The sequence below is a fragment of the Phlebotomus argentipes genome, unplaced genomic scaffold (genome assembly GCF_947086385.1).
Source record: "Phlebotomus argentipes unplaced genomic scaffold, Phlebotomus argentipes genome assembly contig_5, whole genome shotgun sequence".
Lineage (NCBI taxonomy): Eukaryota > Metazoa > Arthropoda > Insecta > Diptera > Psychodidae > Phlebotomus > Phlebotomus argentipes.
This window is the reverse complement of record NW_026776165.1, coordinates 1870207-1897409: the sequence shown is the minus strand read 5'-3', so window position 1 is coordinate 1897409 and position 27203 is coordinate 1870207. Positions and strand designations below refer to the sequence as shown.

The 27203-nt window shown below is 42.3% G+C and overlaps 5 protein-coding genes across 10 annotated transcripts; 1 reads left to right on the top strand and 4 right to left on the bottom strand.

Annotated features, from left to right (window-relative positions):
• Window positions 1–911: 911 nt before the first annotated feature.
• On the bottom strand, window positions 912–1982 carry LOC132265913 (gustatory receptor 23a-like). Its single transcript, XM_059766707.1, has 2 exons — window positions 1059–1982; window positions 912–983 (listed from the first exon to the last, which is right to left on the bottom strand). The coding sequence occupies exons 1-2, from the start codon at window positions 1980–1982 to the stop codon at window positions 912–914; spliced, it is 996 nt and encodes a 331-aa protein (XP_059622690.1).
• Window positions 1983–3089: 1107 nt separating this feature from the next.
• Window positions 3090–9190, top strand: LOC132265735 (uncharacterized). Its single transcript, XM_059766503.1, has 4 exons — window positions 3090–3745; window positions 3818–5327; window positions 5668–7912; window positions 8404–9190. The coding sequence occupies exons 2-4, from the start codon at window positions 3863–3865 to the stop codon at window positions 8486–8488; spliced, it is 3795 nt and encodes a 1264-aa protein (XP_059622486.1). The 5' UTR covers window positions 3090–3745; window positions 3818–3862; the 3' UTR covers window positions 8489–9190.
• Window positions 9191–10276: 1086 nt separating this feature from the next.
• Window positions 10277–14885, bottom strand: LOC132256483 (uncharacterized). Of its 2 annotated transcripts, XM_059752923.1 has the most exons (3): window positions 13330–14885; window positions 11829–11972; window positions 10277–10783 (listed from the first exon to the last, which is right to left on the bottom strand). In XM_059752923.1, exons 1-3 carry the CDS (start codon window positions 14852–14854, stop codon window positions 10665–10667), a joined length of 1788 nt encoding a protein of 595 aa, XP_059608906.1. In that variant the 5' UTR covers window positions 14855–14885; the 3' UTR covers window positions 10277–10664. The 2 variants fall into 2 exon arrangements, with proteins under 2 accessions (XP_059608906.1, XP_059608907.1); XM_059752924.1 differs by lacking the exon at window positions 11829–11972.
• Window positions 14886–14989: 104 nt separating this feature from the next.
• Window positions 14990–20089, bottom strand: LOC132256482 (general transcription and DNA repair factor IIH helicase subunit XPD). 2 transcript variants are annotated; one of them, XM_059752922.1, is made up of 6 exons: window positions 19964–20089; window positions 19315–19903; window positions 18651–19253; window positions 17940–18585; window positions 17275–17869; window positions 14990–15061 (listed from the first exon to the last, which is right to left on the bottom strand). In XM_059752922.1, the coding sequence occupies exons 1-5, from the start codon at window positions 20053–20055 to the stop codon at window positions 17418–17420; spliced, it is 2382 nt and encodes a 793-aa protein (XP_059608905.1). In that variant the 5' UTR covers window positions 20056–20089; the 3' UTR covers window positions 14990–15061; window positions 17275–17417. The 2 variants fall into 2 exon arrangements, with proteins under 2 accessions (XP_059608905.1, XP_059608904.1); XM_059752921.1 differs by having other exon boundaries at window positions 14994–15089.
• Window positions 20090–20219: 130 nt separating this feature from the next.
• LOC132256481 (uncharacterized) lies at window positions 20220–26934 on the bottom strand. Of its 4 annotated transcripts, none has more exons than XM_059752917.1 (7): window positions 26059–26934; window positions 25426–25984; window positions 23465–23773; window positions 23120–23404; window positions 22909–23048; window positions 22519–22842; window positions 20220–22454 (listed from the first exon to the last, which is right to left on the bottom strand). In XM_059752917.1, exons 2-7 carry the CDS (start codon window positions 25526–25528, stop codon window positions 20709–20711), a joined length of 2907 nt encoding a protein of 968 aa, XP_059608900.1. In that variant the 5' UTR covers window positions 25529–25984; window positions 26059–26934; the 3' UTR covers window positions 20220–20708. The 4 variants fall into 4 exon arrangements, with proteins under 4 accessions (XP_059608900.1, XP_059608902.1, XP_059608901.1 ...); XM_059752919.1 differs by having other exon boundaries at window positions 26433–26934; XM_059752918.1 differs by having other exon boundaries at window positions 26692–26934.
• Between the last annotated feature and the right edge of the window lie 269 nt (window positions 26935–27203).

Below are 27203 nucleotides of genomic sequence, written 5' to 3'. Positions count from 1 at the left end.
ATATTTGTACGAAATATAATAGAGAGAATTGTAACCTACAGCTTGCTGTACAATTCAATGGAGCACAGATACAAGCAGCATTTATGGGTAAATGATTGATGTGTCAATCTCAACTGATTATACTATTATTTCATTGACATTGAGGCGTGAATTTGGTTTGGTGATTTATTTTCCGTGAAAATCAGCACTTCTTTTTGAGGGTGAAAAACATTTTACCCTCAATCACTTCTATCTATTATCACTGGATGTGAATGATTTCCATTTGCCTCAGTTTATGATCAAATTTCTCTCTTTTCTCCAACCAAAATGTAATTTTTATTTTACCCACCGAACTACTTAATTTTTTTCATCCCTTTTGCAATAAACCTTCTGAGGAAACCTTCTACTGCAATTATGCAAATATAGCAAAGCGGTCAGCGAATCGATTTTTTCAATTCAGACACGGAAAAGAATTACACCTTTGTTGAACATTTACATATATACATTATGCGTACAATGCTGGGATTCTTAATTACATTCCTTTATTCATCGTCACCACTGCATTTTATATATTGCGGTTCTTGATAAGAAAGCATGTATGATTCATGGGAAGAATTTAGCTGAAAGAATCGGCGAATTGGCCAAAACTTGTGGGGGGGGGGAGAAAAACAGTTGAGAATGAAGATGAAATCTTTAACTAAACTCCTTTTCACCGTGACATCTTGTTTACATTACTATTGTTTATAGTGTTATTTATGTCTATATGTCAGAATTTGGATTCTTCTTTCACCTCGTGAGTCAGTTTTATTTCTCGCCTCGTGAAGGTATATAAAATTGGGAATTTTCAGCGATTGAAATTTATTTACAAAGTATTTGTTTCTCAGAATAAATCACTTGTGGTTTAACCCAGGTATTTGACTGGCGCAGACAACTCAGTAGGTGTAATGGTCAGACAGTTCGAATTGGATAACAATCACCAGATAAATCGTCATGGAACTCACAAACTGAAGTAGAGAAGAAAGTACAACATTATTGAGTGTACCTAATATTAATATGTCAATTGCAAATTGTTTACTCACGCCCTGAAGCAATCCAAAGTTGATGGAGAAAAATCCAGAGGCGCTAAGGTCAAATTTGTATTGTAGGATTTGAAGGGAGAATTGCTTGATGAAGCGATTGAGGTATTGATTGTCCGTGTCCAGTTTTATCTTCCCCATGAGATGCTTTATCGACTCAATTGGCCGCAAAGACCTGTCGCAGGATTGGATGAATGGCAAGAGAACAGCCACGAGTGGAATGGAGCAGAGCAATGAGGCCAATTCGCTTGCAGATGTGTTCAAATAGAGAGCTTTGAAGTTCCAATAGTAGTCCACAATGAGGATGATAAAGTTCATCGTAATGTTGACAAATATACTCCATCCAAAGGATTTATTGATGTACTTCATGATGTACCAAAGAGTGCTCACATTTTCCTTGAAACACTTGCACTTGTGATACAAAATGAATTGCTTCAGTGGGTTTTGGAGATTGTTCGCCTGCGATAGCTTCACCACTTTGGCCATTTCTTCTGCTATCACAGTGAGAAATATATGATAGAGTTCAATGTAAAGCATCAGCATTAGTAGACAGAGGCGATTGCCTAAGAAAGGCGCCAATGCAAGTGTTCGATGCCACTTCCAACCATCTGAATGTTCAGCAATCAATCCAATTATTGTTAATTCTGTGCCACAAGCAATGACGATAAGAGTCACACACTTCACAGAATATCTCATGAAGAATCTCTCCAAATTGCTTCTTGTGTCAATGTCACACGCTTTTAGGGATTTTTCCACCATCATGAACAATTGCCACACTTTTCGGTGAAACTTCCTGAGAGTGGCTGCTTGGTAGATGATGAAAATGTGCGTGTTAATTGGAATTGCCAGCTGAATAACATCCATAAACAGCCCAAGAGGATTTCTTGTGTCGAACAGAGACTTGAAATAGTAGAGAGCAATTGTCATGCTCGCGATTAGGAATAGAATATAGAACATTCCGAGGCACAAGAGAATCTTCTCAATCACTGATTTGCGCGGAAATGTTATCGGCAGAATGCCGTTTAGTTGATAAAATCTCAGAATACATTTCACAATGCGGAATTTCGTTATACTTTCGCTCTCAATCATGTTCTCGACTTTCAAGACTTTACCTAAATGCGCACCCCAAAATCATTTATGTGTGGTTTTATACACAACATTATTTACATTTGCCTATTAGACATGACATGTGCGACTAATGGTCCTCTATAAAGTGATTATTATCATGTGGAATTGTGAGAAAGTCACTCTTTTTGCGTTCATTGCTTACACGTTAATTAAACAGATCATTAATCATATTTATTTTTAAGATTTTCAACCAAATTCCATCTATATATTTGTATTTATTAGTTAAAATGAAATTCCCTAAGAGATTGTGCATTGCAATTCGTCACTTTGACGAACCCTCGCGCTGTGGAATTCATATGCATGTGTTGCACTGTGTGTATAGAATGTTTTGAAGAGGATTTCGTACGTATTGAACTTCCAAATGTAAAGTGTGTAAAGTGGATTTACGGAATAGAGAGAGACGTGTGTATGTTCATTCATGGTTTCGCGTGTAGTGTCTGTCTCGCTCCATCCTATGGATGATCTTGAAATGTATACTTTGCGTACAGTACTTTGGAGGTGTTTAAGACCATATTGAAGTATTCTGTTCCTTCCTGTTGTTCCCACGTGAAATTCATTCTGGTTCAGTTAATCGTCATTTCAATGGACTTTCTTGTGGGCACTTTTGATAGGTTTGAGAGAGTATTTTCGTTCGCTAATTAATCTGTGATTTTTCTTGACGATTTCGAGATACTTGTATTTGTCTCTTTCGGTTGTTCACACTTGAAAATGCACAATATGTCCATCCTGTTCACCATCGTCTAGCGTCACGATTTCTCATTGATGTCTCTCTTGGTCGCTGTATTGATTGTTTCACCTTCTTCGGGGTGCTTCTAATATTTGTCTCACTCTGTATTAATACACGTAGTGTCATCGTTGTCCTGAGAAATTTCTCAGAGCGAAGTGGTTTTCTCCCCTTCAGTTCATTATAATCTCTCGTACGGTGAACTTTACGTAATTTGGACAGTGTTTATAATACTACACACACATACTTCTTTCTCTTTCTCATTGCCACACATAAATATGTCGTATGTTTGACAGTGAAAATGGAAAATTCTTGCGGTAGTTCTTCAAAAAATCCCCAAATCAACAATATGAGAGTCGCCTGAGCTGAATTGCATAGCGAACGAATGAGAAAAAGACCATTGGCAATGGTGAATGGTGTTTCTGTGGGTGGAAGAGGCAGAAATGAGTCCAGCAATAGATGCTTGAGGAAGTAGTTTTGGCCCAGTGTGACATTAATATTTATTTTATAATAATACCCGTGAACGCCATTTTGGACGAGAAATATATGCCCACAATTCTGACGGCGAGAGTTCGGAGAGCGTGAAAAAAGTGTGAAATATTTAAGGCAAAATAGTGGATTTGTGAGCCCAAGTGTATGCAATAGAAGTTGGCTCAATAGGGAGAAAAATACCGTGGATTTTCGTTGAGCTGAAATATTCTCTACGTGAAGCCGAAGTTGAAGTGTCAAAAGTTGCAAGTGTAAAACAATAATAATATTTGTGCTCCGAGGAATTTCGCCAGAACGAAGGGAGAAGCCCACATATTCTGGCGAAGAAAGACGTCTCAAGTGAGAAAGGGTGAGTTTTTGTGGACATTAAATGTCGATAGAATGTTCTAATAATTGTTCCTATTTCTCTTTGGCAACGTAGTTGGGGCTTTGGTGTGCAGTTCGCCTTCACTGGAATGATGAAGATATGAGCGCCGAGAAAATCGGCGTGCGATGGAACACATATGAAGATTGTCAGGGCAGATTTGTGGAAAAGGAAAACTTTGTGGCGGGTGGCAAATGTTCGGAGAGGAACAGCAAATCCCCGCGTCCGCCACTGCCAGATCTGATCCCCATTCGGAGGAGTGCACTGGTGGCGAGGAGTCGAAAAGTCAATCGTGATGGCCATCGATACTATGATGCCAGAGTGGATGACAGCGGACAATCTTGGACACACAATTTTATGGACACTTGTCAGCGGAAGAGACAAATGCGTGAGGCGGAAAAAGTATCGATTCAAGAGAGAACACTGAGGGATGAGGATGCGGCGGCGGAGCAGGGAGGAGCGAAGGATGGCGGAGAACGCTGCGAGGAGGCTTCTGTAGGTGATCTGCCCAGTGTGAATCCGGTATTTCTCTGGGTGACACAGAACGACACCGAGATCATCGATGTGCGGTGTGAGGATTATGACAAGAGGAATCGTATACGATTGACAAAGACGGCCAGCGGTGTGTGGAAGGCCATCCCGAGGACCCACTTGCAGGACGATGGTGGTCTGCAGGAGGCACAGAGGCGTCAGAGGAAGAAGAAGAGGAGGAAAGGCGAGCGAAAGAGGAAGCACAGGAAGGAGAAGAAGCAGAAGAAGAGGAAACACGAGAGGTGTGAAGAGGAGGCACATCTAGTAGCGTCACGAGTGGGTGAAGAGGACGCAGAGAGGCTCGAGGGTGGCAAGGAGGTGGACAGCGGTGCGCATGTGTTGGAGAGTGGAGAAAAGCTGGAGACATTGGCATCTATTGAGAGATTTGGGAGGACAAGCGAGATGAATGATAGAGCGGGCGCTTGCACAAGTGAGAATAAGGCGAGAGATGAGAATGTATCGACAATGCAACAAACAGATGTGGTGGAAATGCAGCAAATGCAAGAGCAAGAACACTACATTAATGCAATTCATGATATTTCACATGAGAATGAGCAGCAAGCCCGTATTCTCAGTGCATCAGTTTATGAGACATTTGAGGTGGATACAGTCGTGAATTGTGTGCAGAACTCCTGCAAGGACAATCAAGAGGAACCATCTTTATTTCAAGACACACACATTCTTCTCGACGTGGACCCCACACGGAATCCATCTCGGGATCCATGCAATCGCGACGTGGAGCTGGTGGATTGTGAGAAGAAGGAGCAGGTGGAGGAGGAGGAGCAGTGCGAAGAAAAGTTTATTCCCTTTATGTGCAAGACCATCACGGACGACGACGCCCAGCAAAATTTCAAGCAGGAATCCTTCGCAGACAACCTGAACGTGACGTCGGAACTCATCGAGACAATAAGGGAGATTTCCGTGAGCAATTCCGAGGATCTCGACCTCACGGATCAGTGTGGAGAGAATACAATGACCGGAACTGAACTCCTGGATTCTCTCATTGAGCATAGCTGCGAAGTGAACAATATATCAGGTGAGAAAAGAGCGCTAATTAATCCTTAAAGTCCCTGTTGAGCTCCTATTTTGGGGAAGGATTTTCCCCGCACACAACATAGAGACGTTTTTGTGCGCGATTTTGCTCGCAAAATTCTTACCTACATATATGGTGGGGAAAAATCGATTTTCTGGGACAAGTCACACTTGCATTTCTTATGCCTTCGACACAGCATTGCATACACATGATATGCTGTGACAATTTCGTCATGCGTTATTGATTGGCTCTAATTATTAACATGAATGGAGTTCAATTAAATCGATATCATCGTTTGGGGAAAATGCAATTTATACAATACCTTCTCTCATTGAATTCGCAGGCAATATTGATGATGTGAAGCAACAAACGGCATGCAATGTTGAGGATGACTACAATGAGGAGGACGAATTACTGCTAGACTCAGAACCAGTGGCGAATATTATTTCACGCCTCAGTGACTCCCCAAAGTGTCTATCATTCACGGAGAGTGGTGAAATTGAAACAATTCTCGAGTCGAGCAACAACATCTTCAAGATTGGCACGGAACAGAGTCTTGATGATTTGTCATTGACCATCAAAGAGCTAACAGAGACTAAATTTATGGCGACACCGTGCGAGACCAGCCAGAAGAACATCGCCGAGATCACGTCGCTCCTGTCGCCGGACTCGTGTGTGGAGGAGATGCCGAAGGATTTGAGCTGCAAGGGGATGAATCAGCACAGGAGTCCGTCACCGACGCGGCCTACGTCGCGCGGATCCGATACCATACAATCCCCCCAGCCGAGCGGATTGCCACCAATTCCACCCTCGCCTGATCTGTACTCGCAGCAGAGTCGCATGCTACACTCGTTGTCCGTGACATCGCCAAAGACGGCCGACGGCGGCAGGAGGAATGTCCAGGAGAATCCTCAGCATCAGCCGGAACCGCTCAATTTGGGCATTTGCAGGAAGTCAGCCAGTCCGACTGTCAGTTGCTCCGAAGAGGCCAAGAATCTCCTGAGTGATCTCACGCCGACAGATGATGCCAACATCAGTGAGCCGGTGAAGAAGCGCATGAAGTCCGACTCCTTCAAGACGGACGATGCGAAGAGTCACGCGGAGAAGACGTCCATGGGTAAAGATCCTGATCCACTGACTCAGCTGCGCCTGCTGATGTCCAACAATGAATGGAAAGTACCGAGTACACTCCTTGTGCCAAAAGATCGTCTCAATGCAGTCCTGGCATCACCGGCTCGTGAGATTCCGCTCCTTCTCACCACACGACCCGAGCTGCGTCTGCCAGAAGCCTTTGCCTTTCCTACCATTCTGCAGGATCCCGACATTCTGGTGGTGTCACTAACTCAGCTGGAGACGATTCTGGAGAAGCAGGAGGAGCTGTTCAAGCTAAAGGATCACACCGCAGAGGCTGGAAACCACAAGAAGATGCCACCACAAAAATTCTCACACGCCCATCACAATTCTGCGACACCAGAGCGGCCGCGGCCTGAGGCACAGCCGGCACTGAATCAAATGCCGATGGGTGGGAAGTTTGACATTGATCAAAGTCTGCTGCAGTCGTCAATCTTCAATCAGATGCTGTGGTTGCCGTACTTCAATCACTTGCGCAATCAGAACATGGGCGATTTCATGAAGGGACCAAACATGCGCAACCTGCCAGGCGCCTTTCCGGACCTCTTCATGCTGCTGGCCGCGCAGAATAACTTGAATGTGAACAACTTGAATGGCGGCGGAATGTCGCAGAATCTGATGGGGTGTAATAATCCGCTGGAGCTGGCACTGTGGCAGGACGCGATGCTGCAGGAGAGCAACATGAATATGCAGCACTTGCAGCGATTGGACCGACAGGCGGCGAAGAAGTACACATCCTCGAAGCAGAATGTGATGAAGATGCCGCAGTTTCAGCAGAAAGCCCATCCGATGCACTGCATGTCCAACACACTGGGCAACTTCCGATTCGGCGGACAGCAGCAGAACATGGGTCTGCAGAAGAGCCCCAGTTCACCCTTTCCCGCCGCCGGCGCTGTTGCCGCCGGTCCAGCGTACTCGCCGCGCGGCGGGTGTCACATAAAGGGCGGCTCCGTGCCACCCTTCGCTCACCCCCACGCCGCCGCTGCCCAAGGCGGCAGCAAGAAGAGTCATCCGCAGTCCCCACAGCTGAACAACTTCTCGCCACACTTCCCGCCGGCAGCATTCAGCAAGAGTGAATTCGAGCAGATGAGCCAACACGCGATGCAGAAGGCGAAGGAGGATGAGAGACTGTCACGGCAGAAGTATCAGAATTATCAGGAGGCGCGGGCGAAGAGTGCGTCATATCAGTCACTCCTCAATCTCCTTAATCCATCGTCGCACGGCGGCTACGGGCAGGAGGACAAATCAAAGCAGGTGCACGCCACGGCCACGGCCAGCCATCAACCAGTGCCGCAACCCAAGCTGAAGGTGAAGTCGGGACAGCATCTCCTCGATCCGGCCGCCATGCAGAGGCGTCTTCTGGCCACTGACGACCTCGCGGAGGTTGGCAGCACCACGAGCATGTCAGATGACGGCCCCGACGCCAATTCTTCACTCTGGCACCCATTATTTGGCAGGTCAGTCTCTATGATTGGATTTTACTAACATATTTCTTACGCTCCCTGGGAATAAAAAAGGATCTCATTAAAGGACTTTATAGTGTTTCATAATCAAGAAGAAAGTCACCTGCGATTTCAAGCTATTAATTTTGTGAAAAGGCATCAAATATATTTAATTTTTTATTAAATATTCAGAAAATTATAAAAGAAAATTTGATTTATTCAAATATTTTCCGGGGCATTAAAATTTTGATTATTTTAAAATTGTTCTTGAAAATGAATCATTTCAATATTTGATGTGATAAATTAAATTTAAGCATTATATTGCAGTCAAAAATGGATTGATTTTTCATTCTATTATGAAATATTCTGTCAGTCTTCGTAGGGAGTTGATTTTAGGTCACTGGTTGGTTAATTTTAGAAATCTCTGTGCATGATTTTTCACATTTTTATCTCCCATTATTATTGGGGATTGTGCGTGACTTAAGTGTCGTTCTCTTGCGCCGCAGGGACTTGAACAACTTCAACCCGCAGAAGGGCGGAGGATACATAAGTCCGTGGCAGTGGACGACAGTGACAATAGCGGGAGAGTGACAGTCGAGGGCTCCGACTGAGCCCGCCACAAATAAAGGTCACAGTGTTCCTCCCTATCTCTATGATACTCTCTACCATGGAGGCGAGGGTGCGGCGATGAATCCACCGTTTGGCAATCCTCCGCATCCCAAGTGAAGGCGATGCGCGCGTGTGTATGTATTTTAGTGACCTAGCTAAACTTGATATATACTTATACATATGTATGCAATCTCTAATATCTTCTCTATATATTTATTCATACATTATAATCTTTTATTTGAAGTGCTAAAAGAGAAAACAAACACACACGAGAGGAAGAGAGAGAGAAAAAAAAGAAGAAATTGTTAAATCCAAAGACAGTTGAATTATATTATGAAGTCTACATTGTAATCTTATATAGATATTTTGTGATAATTTCGATTGCAATTTACTAAAAAAGAAAAAAGAAAAAGAGTAATCCAATGATAATGTTGAAAGTCACAGATGGGCGAAATTCGCAATGAATTCGGAGTGGAATATGTATATTTCTTTTACTTCATTTGTTACTAATTAAAATGTGTTATCAACACTTTGGATTTGGATCCTGACACTAACTAGGCAAATATTTAGACACTTAAGGATGAAACATGATGAAATTATATGTACGGAAATATTGGAAGTAATTGATGACAATTGATGTTGAATAACTTATTAAAATTACAAGAATAGATTACCAAAAAAAAAGGAAAGAAAGGAAGAGAAAAATATGATTTAAGCATAAGTGTGTATATGAACATAAATTAACGGATTTAAGAATGAGAGAAGGCAGAAAATACACCAAAATTTTTATGCTCCGTCTAACGTGATACGCATAATTTGAGTTGAAACGTTTTAGGTAAGAAATTTATCTGCTGAAATAGTCAATGTTGGAGGATATTTTTAATGGGATTTTAGTCATGATTTTTCTCAAGACTCGTCTTTCTTTTGAAATTTTAGGAATTTGCAAAATTTGTCGAGAAAAAACAAACAAAACAAAAAATGAGAAGAGCGCGCGCGGTGTATTTTAGCAAAAATGAAAACCATTGTAAGAAATGCATTATTATATAGAATTTCCAAGAAATCTTTTTGTGTCGTCTGACTGTCGAATCCAGTGTAAAATTCTTACAAAGATCTTAAACAACGGGGAAAGACACAGATCGAATGAAGTAATAAGGGTTCAGTGCAAGAATTATGAAGACCTGCTTTTTATTACATAAATACATTATATATTGTATATTTTTTTTCCGGTAGAACTGTGATGATGAACAGATTTGTTTAGTTTCTCCAGCTTATTGAGCCATTTTATTATTATATTTTTGTTGACTGCAATTCTCTTTTGCTTGTTTATTTTGTGTGTATGTAAAAAAAAAATGGAAGAATTTGCCACTATCATCAACATGAACTGAAGTCAAAGTGTAATTCTCGGATATGATGTAACCCAAAATACATAGTAATGTATCCCTTGTAAGAGAGAAATGAAAATATGTAGCCAGTAGTCAGTTGTTTTGCTCCCCACTTATTTGAATATATGTGTATGTCATGTAAAAATAATCTCTTAATAGGCAAATTTCTATAAGACATACAAAAAAAAAGTAATGAGTAAATAAAGGAATAAATTATATCCATAACTGAGCATTTTTATTTTATCTCTTCCACAATTTAAACTACACACACACAAATAAATACCCATTTCTTCCTCAATATATGTCAAAAGTTCCTGTTCACTGGTGCTTTTTGCCCACAGTGAATTGGCGTATTAAAAAATGCACAACTCACTTCCTCATGACACTATATAATCACCATACATACCCTCGCTATGTACACCACACATAACTCACAACCATTTGTGCTTCACACTCAATGAAAATACATAGATTTGAATCTTTTCTGTAATTATATTTATTTATACATTGGGAGACATATAAAAAAGTGTAACTTTCTTAGAGTAATAACACATTTTTTTTTTAGTGTATGCTTCACTTGGAGCTTACAAAAGAGAGAAAAATACTAATTACGGTTGTCTATTCGTTCGTTTGTAAGGCAACAAAATGAATAGCTTCTCAGTCATGATACAATTATTATATCAAGTGTGTGTGTGTATGTGTGTGTGTGTGTTTTCTTTCGTCGAAAATTGCTTGGAATCGCGCTTGAGAGAGTAGAAGTTTTTCTTTTCATCTTCTCAGTACATCATTCCAGGATGAACTCCTCCGCTTCTTTGAAAATACACATTCGGATTGCTACTGAGAGTCTGTTCCAATGTTGTGTAGACATTAGCATCATCGGGACGCATAAAGAGTCCTAAAATTCCAATTGAAAAAAATCACATATGCATCAAAGTAAAACGAAAAATTTACGGGAAATGCAGAGAGGAATTTTGCAAATGCGACGGAGGTGAATTTTGGGATTGTGTGTTTCATGCATTTGGGAGGAATTTTGCGAGAATTTTGATAAATTGATTCAGCGGAATTTGGCTTAAAGTGTAATTTGCTATTTGATTGATTAATTCCAGAAAATCCACCAAACATAAACATACATACACTTCTGGATGCACATGTACAATCATAGTCAGCACAATTGGAGGTTATTTAATTGACACAAGGAGGAGATATTTCGGTCAAAACTCATGTAATTGATGTGACTGATTTTCCCAAGGGGCTGCCAATATTGGAGATTCAGTGTCACTTTGGCTTGAGATGCAAAATCAACTTCCAATAAAACGTTTCCTCTTCAAAATGTATTTATAAAATGATTGTGTATAATTTTTAAAGGGCAAAACGTGAATTTCTCAGATGAAAAGCTTACAATCACCAATGAATAGACAACATTGATTAAATACTTAATCTTTAAATGGATATTTACGGTTTGATATTAAAAAATTCACTTCAATCTTAATCACAAATTCATTTTTTCTACTTAAAAAATACGTTTTTCCCACTGTTTTTCTTTCAATTTTTTGTATTCATTACAGATTTTGTTTTGTGTCTTCGAATATTTGGCTTTTGGTCGCTTTCAGTCGCTGAAAATGTATTTCCTCAGCAAAAATTATTAAGAATCTAAATCTTCAACGGAACTTTCTTCGAAACGTCGAAACGCTTGACATCCAAAATCTATACTTAGTAACCCCTTGGATTTTACAATCAAATTCATTTTCAGATCAAATTCATTGAATAAATTATAGAAACTCAAATTAAAGATAATGCCAGAAGGTGGGGAAATTTCCGTGGGTTTAACCACATTTTCTCCTCCCTCAAATTGTGCTGACTTGCGCTGAGCATGACTGCAAATTCTTGCATCATTCTTCAATATCAGTAACAGAATTATTGATGTCTGTCAATGTACCCACCTGCACCTGGATACCAACTGTGATTATATTGGTGAAGTGGAAGAATTTGTGGTGGAATTTGTGTTGCGATGGGAAGATAGTAACAAAAGGGATAAGTCAAGTGTGCTCGAAAGTAATCATACATGCGATAATTCATATCGGCGTCTGGAACCAGAGTTAGATTGATCCATAATTAAACACATGAACAAGGTTTTCTCTCCTTCTTCTTCTGCTCCTTCTCAACCAAACAAAAACAACAACACAGCTTTCAACAGATCAACTAAAGCGCAACACATTGTTAATTTCAACTTCAAAATGAGAATTTTTGACTAATTGCTGCAAATTAAGTGGAAGTAAAGTTAGCATCAAAGGCATTTTTCCTCACTTTATAAACTCTTTTTTTTTCACCCATTTACTAGAGGAAAAGAGAGAGAGACTTTCATTTCCCATATGGCTCGAATGAAAATAGCAAAATAGGAGATAGTGAAGAAAAAAGAAAGAAAGAAAGAAACTATAAATGCAATCGTGTGATTTTTTGTTCGTTCAATGGAGAAATAGTAATAACATAATCTTTTTTTTTCTTCTCTCTACCAAGCAATAAATGCTGTGTGTATTGTAGGCATTTTAACAATGTGCAAAAGGAGGTATTATATACAACATATGGAGGAGCGAAAGAAGTGATAAGCGCAGTAGCAAAAGTCATTTTCTCATCAATTTGTCCATAATTTTTCTACCTCGCAATGTCCAAATTATCTTATTAGACTTCTGTGAGGCGCTGTTTGTATAAATTAATTTTTCATCTCTCCTAAGTACCGTTTATAAATTGCAAATGAAAGTTTTATATGGGCGATTTTTGGTGTAATTTCATCTGATGATACAAACTTCTTTTTATTTTCACCACAATCACGCCGGAATATGCGTGGTATTTACGAAAAGTGTAAAGGCACAACATCAACAATTGGCATTGTATGTATGCATAGATACATAATGTACGAAGGCACCGTAATAATTTTATTTTAAAGATGTGCTTGTTGCCGTTAGACAGCTAAAACGCACTCACGGCGTGAAGAAAATATGAAGTATTAAAATTCGTCTTTGTACATCACGAAAAAAACTCGATAAATTATCAAAGGATAACAACTTGACTCTATTAGTTCTCCTCCCTTTTAATCTCTATTCAATTTTGCATAGCAAATATGAAATACATTTGAAAATTTCTCGCAATTAGTTCATGAAACGGAGCGTAGAAAAGTGAAATTGTGACTAAATGATGTGAAAAATAAAAATTATGCATATGTGTACATAAAGACAGACATGCACATGCTTCTATGCCGGAGTTAGAAGTGAAGGAAACATTGTAAGAGCAAAAAAGAAGCATGAGAGTGTTATTATACAATTCGCACGTTTATCTGAGTGTTCATAACATGAATGTTATGAGCATATTGTATTTATATTGGGCACATTAGTTTGATTATCATGCATGATTCCCTTTGAGGCAGCAGAGAAATGGTCACTTTCTTACCTCCTCCTAATGTTGCGATGACTTGGTGCTTGGAATTCTGATTACTGCCCCCGGCAGACCTTCCGCCATCGGGCGTCGCAGTGTTGTTCCCTGAATTGTTTCCCATCACGCCGTACTTGATGGGCTTGAAGTGAAAGAAAGACGGCGAATATCCTGACGCTGTGCGACTGAGCGAGCTGCATCGCTCCTCGCGGTCCTCCATGTACAGTCCCTCCTTGCCCATGGCGGCCAGCTGGCGTCCCTTTGGCATGAACATGACGAGGAAGACCGTGGCGGACGTGGCGATGAGTCCGAACGCCAGACACGCGTCGCGATGGCGTTCGGCCACGGCGAGTCCGCACAGTGTCCAGCCCAGCCAAATGGGAATGCTGCCGCCGATCGCTAGGCCGATGTATGTTGCCTCGCGGTAGTTGTCGCGGATGCCGCGCGACTTGATGGCCAGCACGGCCACGAACAGGATGAGGAAGACGACATAGATGAGGGAGAGCAGGTGCTCGGAGAAGGGCGTGCGGCAGAGGTGCACGGATTGTTGCACTGGCGTGTTGGCGTAGCGATTGATGGCGGACGCAGTGACTTCCGGTGGGGACGTGAGGAGCCACTGCGCGCTCACGGCCACCTGGATGAGCACGGCGAAGAGGAGCAGGAGTCCCTGGTAGGGTGCCGGCAGGTACACGCCGCCGTTGAGACTGATGAGGAAGACACACTTGACCAGGAGCGAGGCGAAGACCAGGGCGAACGCCACGCCCGAGCCGAAGCGCACGATGGCGCAGGACACAACAGTAGGTGTGGAGGTGATGATCGCCGCGAGGCCGGCGCAGGCGAAGAGGCCCAGCAGAAGCATCTGGCCGAGGAAGAGGTGACGGCGACTCGGAGACGTGCGCCACACTTTGCACAGCACGAAGATCTCGAAGGCCACCATCATGATCATCGCCAGGGAGGAGAGGATCAGCACAGGCACGACCCAGGGCTCCTTGCGCAGACCCATGCTGTGGGTGGGAATGATCGTGGGCGGCGTGATGCCGGCGGATGGCTCTGACGACGTTTTGGCCGTGAGGATCATGCCGCCGAAGGATGGCGATGATCGCACGGGCGGATAACGGCTCGTGGACGCCACTGTTGGCGGCACGACGAAGAACTCCGTGGACATCTCCAGCCGATGCGCCTGGGCGGACGACACATTGCTCTCAAATTGATTATCACTGAAGATGGGATCGATCTCATTGGTGAATTCGTCACTCTTGCGCTCCACGTCGTTCTCCGTCAGCCGATGGAGATGCGTAATGTTGCGCTGGCTGTCTTTTGCACTACTGCCACTGGACACACTCGTGATACCTGTCCGTTCTTCAGCACTGTACCGATGTCGCGGCGAGATGCGATCACCGAATTTAGGATAACCACTATGTACTGTGTTGATGTCACTGTCCACAGACACGGAGTAGTAGTCTGACGATGTGACGAGCCTGAGAAGTGCCGAGAGTGTCGCCAGCACGAGGGGAATCGCCGACTTGGCTGGCTGACGAGCCATACTAAACTAGGGAAGAATAAGCTGATTGCGATCACGAGCGTGAACTCCACTTTTGCTATTATCTCTCTCTCTCTCTCTCTCTTTCCTTGTCTTTTTTCACCACTTCTTTTCCTATAAGTCTCTTGGCTCTCCTCCACTTTGCCTCTTGTACAGCTTTGCTGGTGGATTTGTCTTGTGTGGCTCTGGAGATGGAGTGTGTCTCTCTGGCTGAGGAAACCGGTTGAAGTTGTTAAATCTGTATGAGATATTTGGTATTCTTAGGCGCGGGGCTCATCATTTGCACAGACAAATTCTCTGCAGTGGCAAAATTTTCTACCCAATTTCAATTACCTCACTTCTTTGCGTGTAACAGAAATAATATAGCCAATTTGTGTGTGTTTTTTTTCTTTCTTTCTTCTTGCAAAATGAATTCCGATAAGTTCTGTCTGTGTTATAAAAATTTACTATTACGTGATTCGCGAGAGTGAGGAAAATGAAATCAAGAATCAATTTCCTCTGCCAATGAGTGGCCCCTCATATGGAAAAAAATCCTATACCACATTTGTGCTGTCTCTCGAAATTATTTTTTCACACAAACACTCACACCACCAATGCACAAGGAATGCTTATTCTCCTTTAGTCTGTTGAGAGTTTGTCGCTTTTTTCCTTCTTCTTCTCATCTATAAATAAGAGTGCAGCGTTTGCAAACAAGAACAATGTGATGAATTGCGGTGAGGGAGGCGAAAAGATTCTCTCAAATTCTCTTCCACTTTTGCTGATTCTCTCCCTGTTCTATCCACATTCTTCCTTTCTCTCCTGCGTGTATCCAATGTTCCAAGGCAGTGTCCTTTCTCTCTCCCCGTTTTCCTATAATCCACTCACATCCATGACACTATTGACTTTAGTGGGACACTGTTTTTTTTCTTTTTTAGGTGATAAATTTTGGGTGTCGTAAAAGAGTCATCTTTGGCGATGCACAAAACTCAATTGGGCGAGAGCGAGAAAGAGGAGAAACTGGGCTTCGACAGTTACAAAGAGAAGGTGTTCTTCGAAATTTCGTCTTTCAGCGCGGAAAGCTCAAAATGAACTGAAAAATTGTGTAGACAACGCGATGCAAAAATTTCTCATTTGTTGTTGGTTGTGTTGTGTGTGGATTGGATTGAATGGGTTGGGAAGAGAGCAAAAACGGGGCCCTCAAGTGTGCAGAAGAGGGAGAGCAAGATAGAGGAGAGAAAGATGAGCTGAAAGAAAAATACACGAAGATGAGATGTCTATAAGAATGGGATGGATCATAAATGTGGAGCAAATTATATGAGTCGAGTGAGATGCAAAAATTGGTATGAATTGGAGCTTAAAAATGCAATAATTGCAGTTTTCAATTATTATTCACCATTTCTCACACACACACACACACATATAAGTGTGGAAAAAATAAATATTATTGCACGAAATTTGCATTACACCTCCATCAATCCGTGATGGATTAAAATGAAAATATCTTCGATGATCTGCACTTTCTTACACACAACGAACATCATCGGCTATTATTGGTTTGATTTTTGTACAAGCGAGCATATCTATGAAATCGTCTCAGGTGCTTGTTTTTTTTCTTTCTTTCTTTCAATCAAGCAGGAATTTAGAGATTGTTCATCGATTCAATTGAGAGTAAAATATTTTTATGTTGATGCATTTTTACCCACTCATCAATAAATATAATGCGATGCGTAGTGGAATTTGAAACATAAATTATCTCAAGGTGTACTTTTTCATCTTTGCTCCATATTTCAAGAAAACCCTTCTTAAGCAGAGTCTCAATTTAATAGACTTCCAGGAGCGGTAGAAAAGATGAGATTCTTCACATTTAAGGCACTGCTTAAATGCGGAAAGACAATTCTGAAATGCATAAATTGCCAATCAGAATCGCTATAAAGAATGGAACACTTTTCAAATGATTCCTTTTTTCGTTAGTTTTAATTGCCAACCATAGCAATTGATTGAATTGGTACTTGAATTGCACTCTCCTCCTCAATTTTCCACTCAGATTGATCTGAAGATGCGAAAAAATGTGGTGGTAAAATTGAAACGCGATCATGAAGATCTCTTTTAACGATCGCAATACACGTAATTTCTATAAGTGATGTGTGTTTAATAAGCAAAGTGTGTTTTTTTTCATCTCTCGTTTTACTCTCTTGACTTTTAACAGAAGATACTGGCCAAAGAGAGGCTGAACAGAAACGAAAGAAGAAAATTATGATTGTAAAAGTTCGCACCAAATAACTTTAAAGTGAAGAAAGTGAACTTAAAGTGCGCAATCAATAGAGTTTTGCTGTTTGGGCTTTGGTGGTGGAAAAGAAGAGAGAAAAAAATGAGCGACGAAAAGAGAAATGCTAATTTATCATTCAAATATTTGCACGTGGAATATGAGTTTATAGCAGCATTACCTCTCTTGAAAACCCTTTTACTGCTCCTCTCCATTGTGTTGCGCTTGATGAAGAGAATTGTCACATGTTTTTCTCGCACGCTTAATGGCTGTATTTTCACTTCGCTTCATGGAAAATAGACAGAGAACACACAACACAGAGGTTCAAGAGACATCCATGGCGTCGCCTTGCGCCTGTTGCTCCAGTTTCTCCTTCTTCGTGTTCTCCAGCTGCTCCAGCGTCAGCAGAGAGACGCCCAATTGATCTTCTCTGGTGAAGGGCTGCGCCATAATGTGGAGCCAGCGCTTGGCCAGTTGCATTGCCTCCTCTGTGCTCAGATTGCAGTAATTGTCGGTGAGATGCTGCTGAATCCACTTGGGCAGCTTTCCACGCTTGTCCTGGCGCGAGAATCTCTTGTCAGCGAACACCATTATGCCGTAATCCGTCTTCCCGCGAATGGCTCGACCAACACACTGCGCTGCATGTCGAAGGGCGTCAAATGTGAGGAAGTCATTCTCGCGTATCTGGAACTGATCGCGCAGATAGTCGAGGCGCGCCTTGAGGATGCGCGATTGGGTGTACACATAGGGAATGCCGAACATGAGGACAGCGCGGCCTGAAAGAGTTAACCGGTCAATTATACCTCAAAAAACTCTCTTTTATAAGAAGTAGAAGAAGTTCCTCACCCAAATGATGATCGAAATCCACTCCTTCTGACACTCTTCCTCTGGCCACAGCCAGAAGAACAGCACCGCGTCCGCACTCACACGCCTTCACATAGTTCATGAGGGCATAAGACGTCTCAGCGCTGTCCTGTGTCTCGATGAAGAGCAACTTGTGCCTCAGCAGAGTGTCCACAATGCCCTGATCATACCACGCCGCCACCACGGACTCCAGATACAAGTACGACGTGAAGAAGCACACAATGCCATCCGGAACGGTCTTGGCCGTCTCCACGAGCAACTGCCCGTAATTCCTGATCACTGCCGAGTCTTCACGCGTCTCAAACTTGGACGAGATGGCAACCTGATCGTTGCCCTTGGACACGATCATGGGCAGAAGACAGGGACGAGCGAGGGTCATTGTGAAGGAGCTCATGATGACCGGATCGAAGTCGAGGATCTTCGGATACATATCCATGGGCGACAGTGTTCCAGATGTGATGACGACACTTTGGAAGCGATTAAAGATCGGTCGAACGGCTATTGATGAGTCCAGACAACTGAAGTGGAGAATGGGATTGGAAACTGTTGGTGTTTTGTCATCAAATGGCTCAATGATTATAGTAAAGCCTTTTGTGTACGTTGACACGAGAGTGGCGAAGTGTGTTATCTGTGAAAAAGAGAAGAAATTGGCATTAATCTGCAGAGAGGTTTGTGATTGAAATCTCTTCGCACCACAATAAGTCCTCCGAATTCCGTCATGTCTGTAATCTCAAGTGTTCTCAGCAATGATGCCAGACGTTCTGCACAGAATCTCAGCGGTTTCCGCTCGATGCACACTTTCGTTTGGCAATCCTTGAGAAAGCCAGCCGATGACTCCTGTACCACATGCTGAACACGCAATCGCGTCTTCAGATACTCAACGAAGCGCTTCAGGAAGCCGATAAAGTGATCGGCTGTTCGTATATTTCCTGGGATTGCTTCATGCAGAATCTCATCCGGCAGAACAGGATTGGCCAACATCTGATCGTTCTCGCGCGCTTCTGTAGTCTCCTTCAGTCCCTGCACGAGTTTCTGATATTCACTCGTGAGACGCTTCACATCGGTCTCCTTAATGCTGCTTATTGTCTTCTCCAATGTGTTGAGACCATTTGTTCCTCTCTCGATGGTTCGGCGATTGATTTTCACGCTCATCGAATCGATGCACACATTATCAATATTGTGGGCCTCATCGAAGATGATGACGGCTTCCTTGGGGATCTCCTTGGAGACAATCTCAGCTATCTTCGGATCTAGCAAATAATGGTAGCTGTAGACGACTATTTGCGCGTGCATTATCTACAAAGAGGAGAGCGTCAGAAGTGTTTTTTTTTCTAGGAGAAATGTGCAATTAACTGACTAGATATCTGGCCATGAAGTAGGGACACCAATTGCGCTGTCTGCCAAACTCCTTGAGATCATCCAGGGCATAAATTCCCGTGGGAATGTGTGACTCCTTCCCCTCCATGTCCCATCCCTCGTAGTATTGACACGAGGGAATGGAGTCGTCATACTTCCTCCTTTCGCGAACGTAACTCGCGGTCAATCCATAGCATCTGGCGTCGACAATCTTTCCCTCGCGCTCGCGACTAATCTCTGAGTGGATGCAAGTGTTTTTACGCGAACTCAGCACAATGCCGAGAATGTTAGACTCCTCAATGGCATGCTCTTCGTAGTATTTCACAAGTTGCTTCAATTCTGCCATGACTTTCTCAATTTCTGGCACCGTTCGCGAACAGTAGACCAGCTTCCGGATCTTGTGGGGATTCTCCAGCATGTAGGCGACCACAAGGGCGAGAATGGTGACAGTCTTGCCTGTACCGGAAGGCATTTCCAGGAGACAGTGCCCCTTTGCATCCAGTGTCCTCTTGAGCTCCAGCATATAGGCATACTGCTCTGGGTAGATGTACTCATATGGGAAATACACAAGGAGTCCGTCTATGCTCAACCTATCAAAGAAATCACATCCTTTGAGCCTTTCCCGGGATGACAACAGCTACTGAACTCACTTCATCTCCTCCAAGTCGCCTTGTTCCTCTTGTTCAGACCGAAACTGCAATTGTTGTTGATATTCCGCACACCGCGCCGCCTGAAGTGACATCGGCAAATATATTCACCACAGCGAGTATAACAAGTTTGCTGAAGAAATGGCGCTAGTGTAGCATTTAAATTGAAGCGCGGCAAAAGGCTGCCATTCAAATTGAGATTGCGATTGCGAAATGTTTTTGTCGCCAAGAAAAGAACACCCTTTTAACGTACATCATGTGGTATTTTTTTTTCATTTAAAGATGTATTTAAAATGTCATTTGATTTCTGTAACAATTAATTTTCACTTCAATATTCTCCTTAAAAGCTAGTAGCACTTAATGTGAAAGGATGATTTCATCCTATATTAATCCAGTTGGCTTTCCTATACGATAAGATGGTAAATATATTAAGTTTATCGAGTTGTTGAAATTCCGAAAATGGGATAAACTCTCTATATGTATATATGGCTTGAGAAAGCGCGGGAAAATATAGGATTACACTTTTTTTTTTGGCTAAATATAATTAACAAAATGTTTTAAAGATATCTCGTTTTCGCTGAATAGATTGTTATTATTGCCGCCAAACTTCTTCCTATATTTATTGTTTATGCCTATTCACGATTTTGAATTTTATTTTTGGTTTCTCTTAACCACTTATATTTGCCTTTTTCAACATGACTAATAACTAATTGTTTAATTATTATGCAGATTTAGTGAATCTTTATCTTTACATAAGAATGCACAAAACGGGTGACTTAGTGTATGGTTTATCGTGAAGCGTCGTATCGTGTGTACTATCACTAATGGCAGAGTTGCTACAATTAAGTGAATTTATCGAGGTTACTGTTAATGTTGGAGATCCTTTTATCAGTTCTTCTGTCACTTTCTCTTTGGGCTGAGAATCCTCTCCAGCACGCGATTGTTGTCCAAGTGAAAGCGATTCTGATGATGAAATCGATGTCATTCGCTTATTCTTCGCCTGACCATCGCTCTGATAGTCACTGTCCGTGTCAATTGAGTCATCCTCCGAGAGACTCACCTGATTCTTCAGCTGACCAGGCGACTGGGCGGACAAGTCAAACAAGCACGTGTCCTCTTCGGAGTCACTCTCGCTGCTGCTGCTTCTGCTGCCCATGTCGCCCAAGGTGGTCTCGTAGAGTCGCTGCAGAACAGCAGGATTGTCCGGCAATCTGAAGAGATCGTCTGTGCAATTCGTGCGATACTTCTCATCCAGCCACTGAGTGACAATATCAAGGAGAGATACCTTCTCTGCCCCACAATCCTCTTGCACCTCTTCTTCACCTGCTCCTTCTGCCTCCTGCGACTCCTCAAGCGCCCCATCTTCGGCGCTCTCTGTGTGATGATCATCGCACAATATTTCACCTCCAGAATACTCAATTGCAACCTCACATGGATTCTCCTCTGTCTTCTCGTCATCATCACAAATCTGAGAATGAGCATCTTCTGCCACTTCTTCACACTCTGCGGATATTGCCATTGCGTCACATAGAATTTCACAATCACCTGATTCCTCAATTTCCTCCTCCTCTTCCTCCTTTAACATCAATATGCTCTCGATGTGCAGCAGCTCAGACTCGAGCTCACGACACTCTTCATCGTTACAAACATCAATAACATTGTCTTCCAATACTTCACTGTCTTTCTCATTAACATTAGCACCAATTTCATCAACATCTGAATCCTCTTCTTGCTCATTCTCGATCAGGTGAGTTATTTCAGTCTTTTTATTGTGGACAATGCGCCCAAAATCTGGCTCAATCACTTCAAAACCCGCGCAATTCCTCTGCTTCTTGTTCTTCTTCGATACCAGCTTTTTCTTGCCTTTGGATGATTTCTTATTTGAGCTCTTGCCATGCATTGGAGACAACTGCACGGGCGTGTCAGAGGATTTCACTGTATTCTCCACTTCGTCCTGCCCATCTGTCTTTTCCAGATCACCAGGGCAATCTTCATCGCCCTCCTCATCTTCAATCGCCACCGATCTGCCCTTCCTGCCTCGTGGCTTGACAATAGTCTGCCACTTGGTCTCTCCGGCCGCCGCTGAGTTGGCATGAGCGGCGGAGTTATTCTTCAGCAGATCAATATTTTGTTCCTGAATAGACTTTGTGGCTTCCTGAAGCAGTTTTCTGTTGTTCACCAGTTGACTGTACGGTTGATTTTGTTGCCTCTTCTTGTTCGCGCTCTCTTTCTTGCCAATCTTCTTATCCTTTGCATTTTCACTCGTCTCAATCTCCTTCTTATCATCCTCACACTGATTTATACTGCTGTATTTTCTCGGATGAAACTCCTTCACCTCCACATTTAATGTACTCTTCACCACACTCTCTTGTGGTATTCGCAGTGTTTTGTGAATTTCTTGGTGATCCTCAATGTCAGTTTGGGATTCAGGTGGAATCTGATGATCTGCGACTTTCCCTTCGTTGTACGTCTCCTCCTCATCCTCAGACGTGAGCTTCAAATGATGGAAGAAAACAGTGTTTGAATCAGATTTGCAAGATTATCGTCAAAATACTCACGCCAGACAAATTTTCATCCACTCCATCTCTCTTCATCCTCTCGTCCTGAACCTGGTCGCAGGGATCATCGCAGATGGGCATCATCGGTGGAGAGTCAATTAGATAGGGAGTGTAGAAGAAGGCATTCGGTGGTTGGGGGAAAGGTGGGAGCAATTGTGGATAGAAGTTAATCGAATCGGGATTGAGATGAGAGCCTCTGGCTCCATCTTCACCCTCTGCCGCCGCCGCCGCCGCCGTTGCCGCCGCATCATTGCTGTCATCGGCAACTTGTGGTGCTTCTGCTCCTATTTCCTCATTGTGCAGACTTGCAGTGTCCGGTGAGGTCTGGCATTGAACAATGAATTAGCAACAATCAAGTGGTTTCGCAATATACACATCTTTTCAACATACTATTTGAGAGTCAACAGATGAGCAGGGAGCATCATAAGGGGTCATTGGTGCGCTGTACAAGTCCATTGACCCCATATTGTTCACAGCGTACGGCATCATCATGATTTGGCCATTCACGTAAGGATCAAAGGTTGGGAAGGCTGAAATTAATCACACAAAGCGTTAGGAAATTCCAGAAGAGAAATACGGCGCTGAAAAGTGTTCAACTCACGGTTGACGTATAAAATTCCATTTTGATCCAAAAATCCCGGATAGACAATCGAAGGATATTCTCCTTCTGACGCCTCTGACACACTGTTGCAATGCTCCGGACTGACGGATTGTGTGCTCGGTGTGGCGGAATCGTCCATGGAGTTGACACTGACTGTTCCTGAAGACGACGGAGTGGCGATTGAGTCATTTGTTGCAATTGACGACATGTTGTTCTTGGGGCGCGTCAAGTATCCCTTCTTGAAGAGCACATCCTGACGCGGTGTGGTTATTCGCGTGTATTCATCTGCAAGAAACACCATCTTGACTTCCTCACAGATCCAAAATCTTCCCCCAACTTCCATACCTTCATTGAATGTTGGCTTAGAATACGCGCTTTTGCTGTTGTTGGCAAAGTATGATGCTCTGTGGCCGACGTGCCTTCCAGCACCGTGATAGGAATTCGCCTGATAATTGCGTCTGCGATGATTCGGCGCACGAGACAGATGATCACTGTTGTTACAGTGCCCATTGGCCGGCGTATTGCTTGATATCTCGGCCTGTGCTTTGTGTGATCCATCCGCATTTGTCTCGTTGGACATCAGTGACGATACTGATGATGATTTAGTAGGTGGCAGACGCCACACTGAGAACGGCTTTCCCGCTAGTGTTTGGTCTGAAAAACAACGTTTTGTTTCACTGGCTTTTGCATATACAAAAACTGTATTTCCTAATAGAAAAAAAAATCATCCAATACATTTGATAACCTCAATAATTTTAATCTCATCTCATGCGCAATGAATTGACGCACACTTGACAAATAATGCTTCGACGAATGTTTTCTTAAAAATATCCACACTAGCTTAAATGCTCCGAATATGTCACTACAATGTATCACATTTGCGCAGATATATAAAATTAATGCTTGTGATCATTGATAATGTTCTATACTATTCCACACACTAAGGATTGAGTGTCGGAGAGGTCAAAAAGTTCTCCATGATTATAAAGATATCACATGAATATTTGCTGTTTATTCTGCAAGTTCTGTTTATTTGCAACAAACTTCTAATGTGCAATGTCTAGGATTGAGAGACAAAGTAATCCGGCTTTTATGCGTTCTTTTTTTCACCTCCCCTTCTATGCCAAAGTATATATTTATTAATATGTGTATTGCAATTTGATAGAGTCGTGGAGTGCGTTATCAGGAGTGTGATAAGTGAATTTCTTATATTGAGGTCGATTTCTTCCCGCTCAAAATCGGCTAATCCTCCATGTGAGTTATATAATAATCCTATCCTAAATCCCGCATGGCACCACAAAAATGTGAGAAGCCACGTTATCATCAGAGACCCAGAGGTAAGGAGGAAAGAAGCTCGATGACTGATAAAGTCTCACATCGTCACACACACACATTTTCTTCACGACAATTTTTTCCTCTTCACCCATTCAGAAAGTAAAATAAATCTGTCCAACACAATGTATGGAAGAGTTATGCGGAGCATTTTATCTATATAGTGTTGGGAGAAAATATTTGTGCAACTAGTAACTGGCATAAGATGTGAAACATCTTCCAAAATGTAACATTACGGTTCAAATTGGTAAACTAAACAAGTGATTTTTGATCTACTATGCTCAAATTCTTTCCTCCTTATCTCTTCACAGTGGCTCATCATGATTCTCTAATTTGCGACTCTGCATTCGGAGAGACTCCAAAATATGTTGATGCGAGTGTTTGAGAGAAAAAAAGAAAAGAAATTCTTGTTCTATTTTTGTTTCAAACAAACTCCTCTCATAATTTCGCCTTTTTACCTTTAGTTCGTTAAGATTAGTCACATGAAAGTACAGAGAGAATTTCAGAGAGAGAGAATGTGTGGCTTCACAAACGTGATACACTTGAATTTATAAATAATATAAAAGCACATGGGTGATATAAGAAATAGATTTCCCGTACCCCAAACTATCATAACAAGGTGAAGGACTCGCTAAAAGTTGTCGTGTTATGTATTTTCTTGTCTACATAGCGTGAATATATGTATTAATTGAATTCTCAATTACAAATTGACTGAAAATTTCTATGTGGTTCAGCCACAGTACAGAGACTGTGAGGTGAATCTTTGGGAGAACGAGTGAAAAAACGTGGAAAAATTACATAACGCGCTTGAAAATGGAAGTTGAGAGAAAATGTGAAGTCTATGTTCCCTCACTTCAGGTGCTATTTTTACACCACCATCTCCAAATTATTCAAGTTAAGAATAGGATGTGAGAGAACTTAAGGAACTAATTGTACTTTTTCTTATATGCCAGTTGGACTATATGTTAGCATACCTCGATGGAGTCCATGTGTAACTGCACTCTGTGGAGTGCTGGCGGTGTCCTCCATTGGGAGCGAATGCCATTTGGTCTTCTTCTTTGTCCCCTTCTTTCCCATCTTACTCCTCTACACACTCTCTGTCGCCTGGTGGAAAATCCCTCGAGTTTTCCTCCTTGATGTGATTGTCCGCTGTCGTCCTGCGACGGTGGATTTGTGCTGTTCCTTCACTGGCTATCTTCACTGGTGTCCCTCTTCTTCACACACTACCCGGCACTTGGAAGCGCGCTTGCCAGCCGCAACCGGCTATTTTCGTCTCACTCACGGATATTTATCTCTTTTTGCCCTACACCGGCATCCAACTCAGTCGATATGGTGGGGATCACAAACATAGGCACCGCACTGTAAGTGGGGAGCATCAATTGATGTCGCCACTGTCGCAGTCAAATAATGTGGCAGTCGTTGTATTATTGCATAACTCACATTGAGCCATTCACGTGCTCTCGAATACCACCTTTTTTACATTTAAAACTTAAGCTTTTTACGCTGAAATCACGGTGATTTGCTGGCACGGACCTAGAAGAGGCATGAGAGACATAGAGCGATGACAAGACTGTTGAATTTAAGGCATCAAAAAGAGGTTATTTTACTGCATTCAAAAGATTTCTGCTACCAATTGAATCTGCACATGGAATTCAGCCACAGTGTCACTTGACCATTGAAACCACTTCCTTCGTTCTTTTCATTTCCCACCCCCAAACATGCGGGTAAATTCTTTAAATTGCAGTGCAACAGATTACGTAACGGAAGCTCATCCTCTTATCAATTACTAATTTACACATTGTGATATAATCAATTTATTTTTGATCACATTAAACTTCCTCTTCCAAATGTCTTTTCTTTGTGACACACACTGCGAAAATCCTAGAATTGATATTCGGCCTCGAGGCAAGAGGAAGGGAAAAAAAAATGATTTAACTGCGAATCCTCGGCACTTCAGAAAGCATGAAATTTTTATGCTCACTATTTCCAGCATATGCCGCTGGGGTGTGTTTGCGGCGCTCTCGAGGGGTTGTGAAAATTCGGTGGCCAAAGAGGGGCAACTTTTTCCATCAATTCACAGGTAAATTAAAACATCACCACCTCAATTCTGCACTAAAATGGCAAAATACAGCTCTCGCAGATCATTCTGTTCATTCATGCACCGAGAAGAAAATGACTTTTCTCCGCAAGTCACGTTCGCACTTGCAGCAAAAAAAAAAAATTAGCTAATCGATTCTTACACAATATATGCAGAGGAAAATTTTCAACGACATCTATCATGGTAAATTCGGCCTACGATGAATAGTGCTCGGGTGTGATTTTCCATGTTTTCATGCGCGCGTATCGTTCGATTAAAGGTCACAAGCGGGATATTTCGCAATAAAATTATACGATTGCAAGTTGAGACTTTTCTCACTCTTTTTAGCTATTCTTATACAAGGCTCAACACTTGATAAGATGCTTCTCTACAGTGGACTAGACTAGAACTGAGAGCTCATCCATCGACTTCATTGCCTCAGAGCTCTCATGCTTGAAAAGCAGTGCGACTAGTCAACATCACTTCCCCTGCGATTTCTCGTCTCACTCACTTCTATTCGCTTCCTTATGTTTATTTCGCAGGTTAGAAGAAGATAAAGGTGTTTAGCAGTTAGATGGGCATTTGAGAGACCTCTGATGAGAAGCTTTTTTTCCCGGATTCATACTATCTCGGGCACCGTTTGGAGGAAAGCACAGAGTTTTTCACATCAAATAA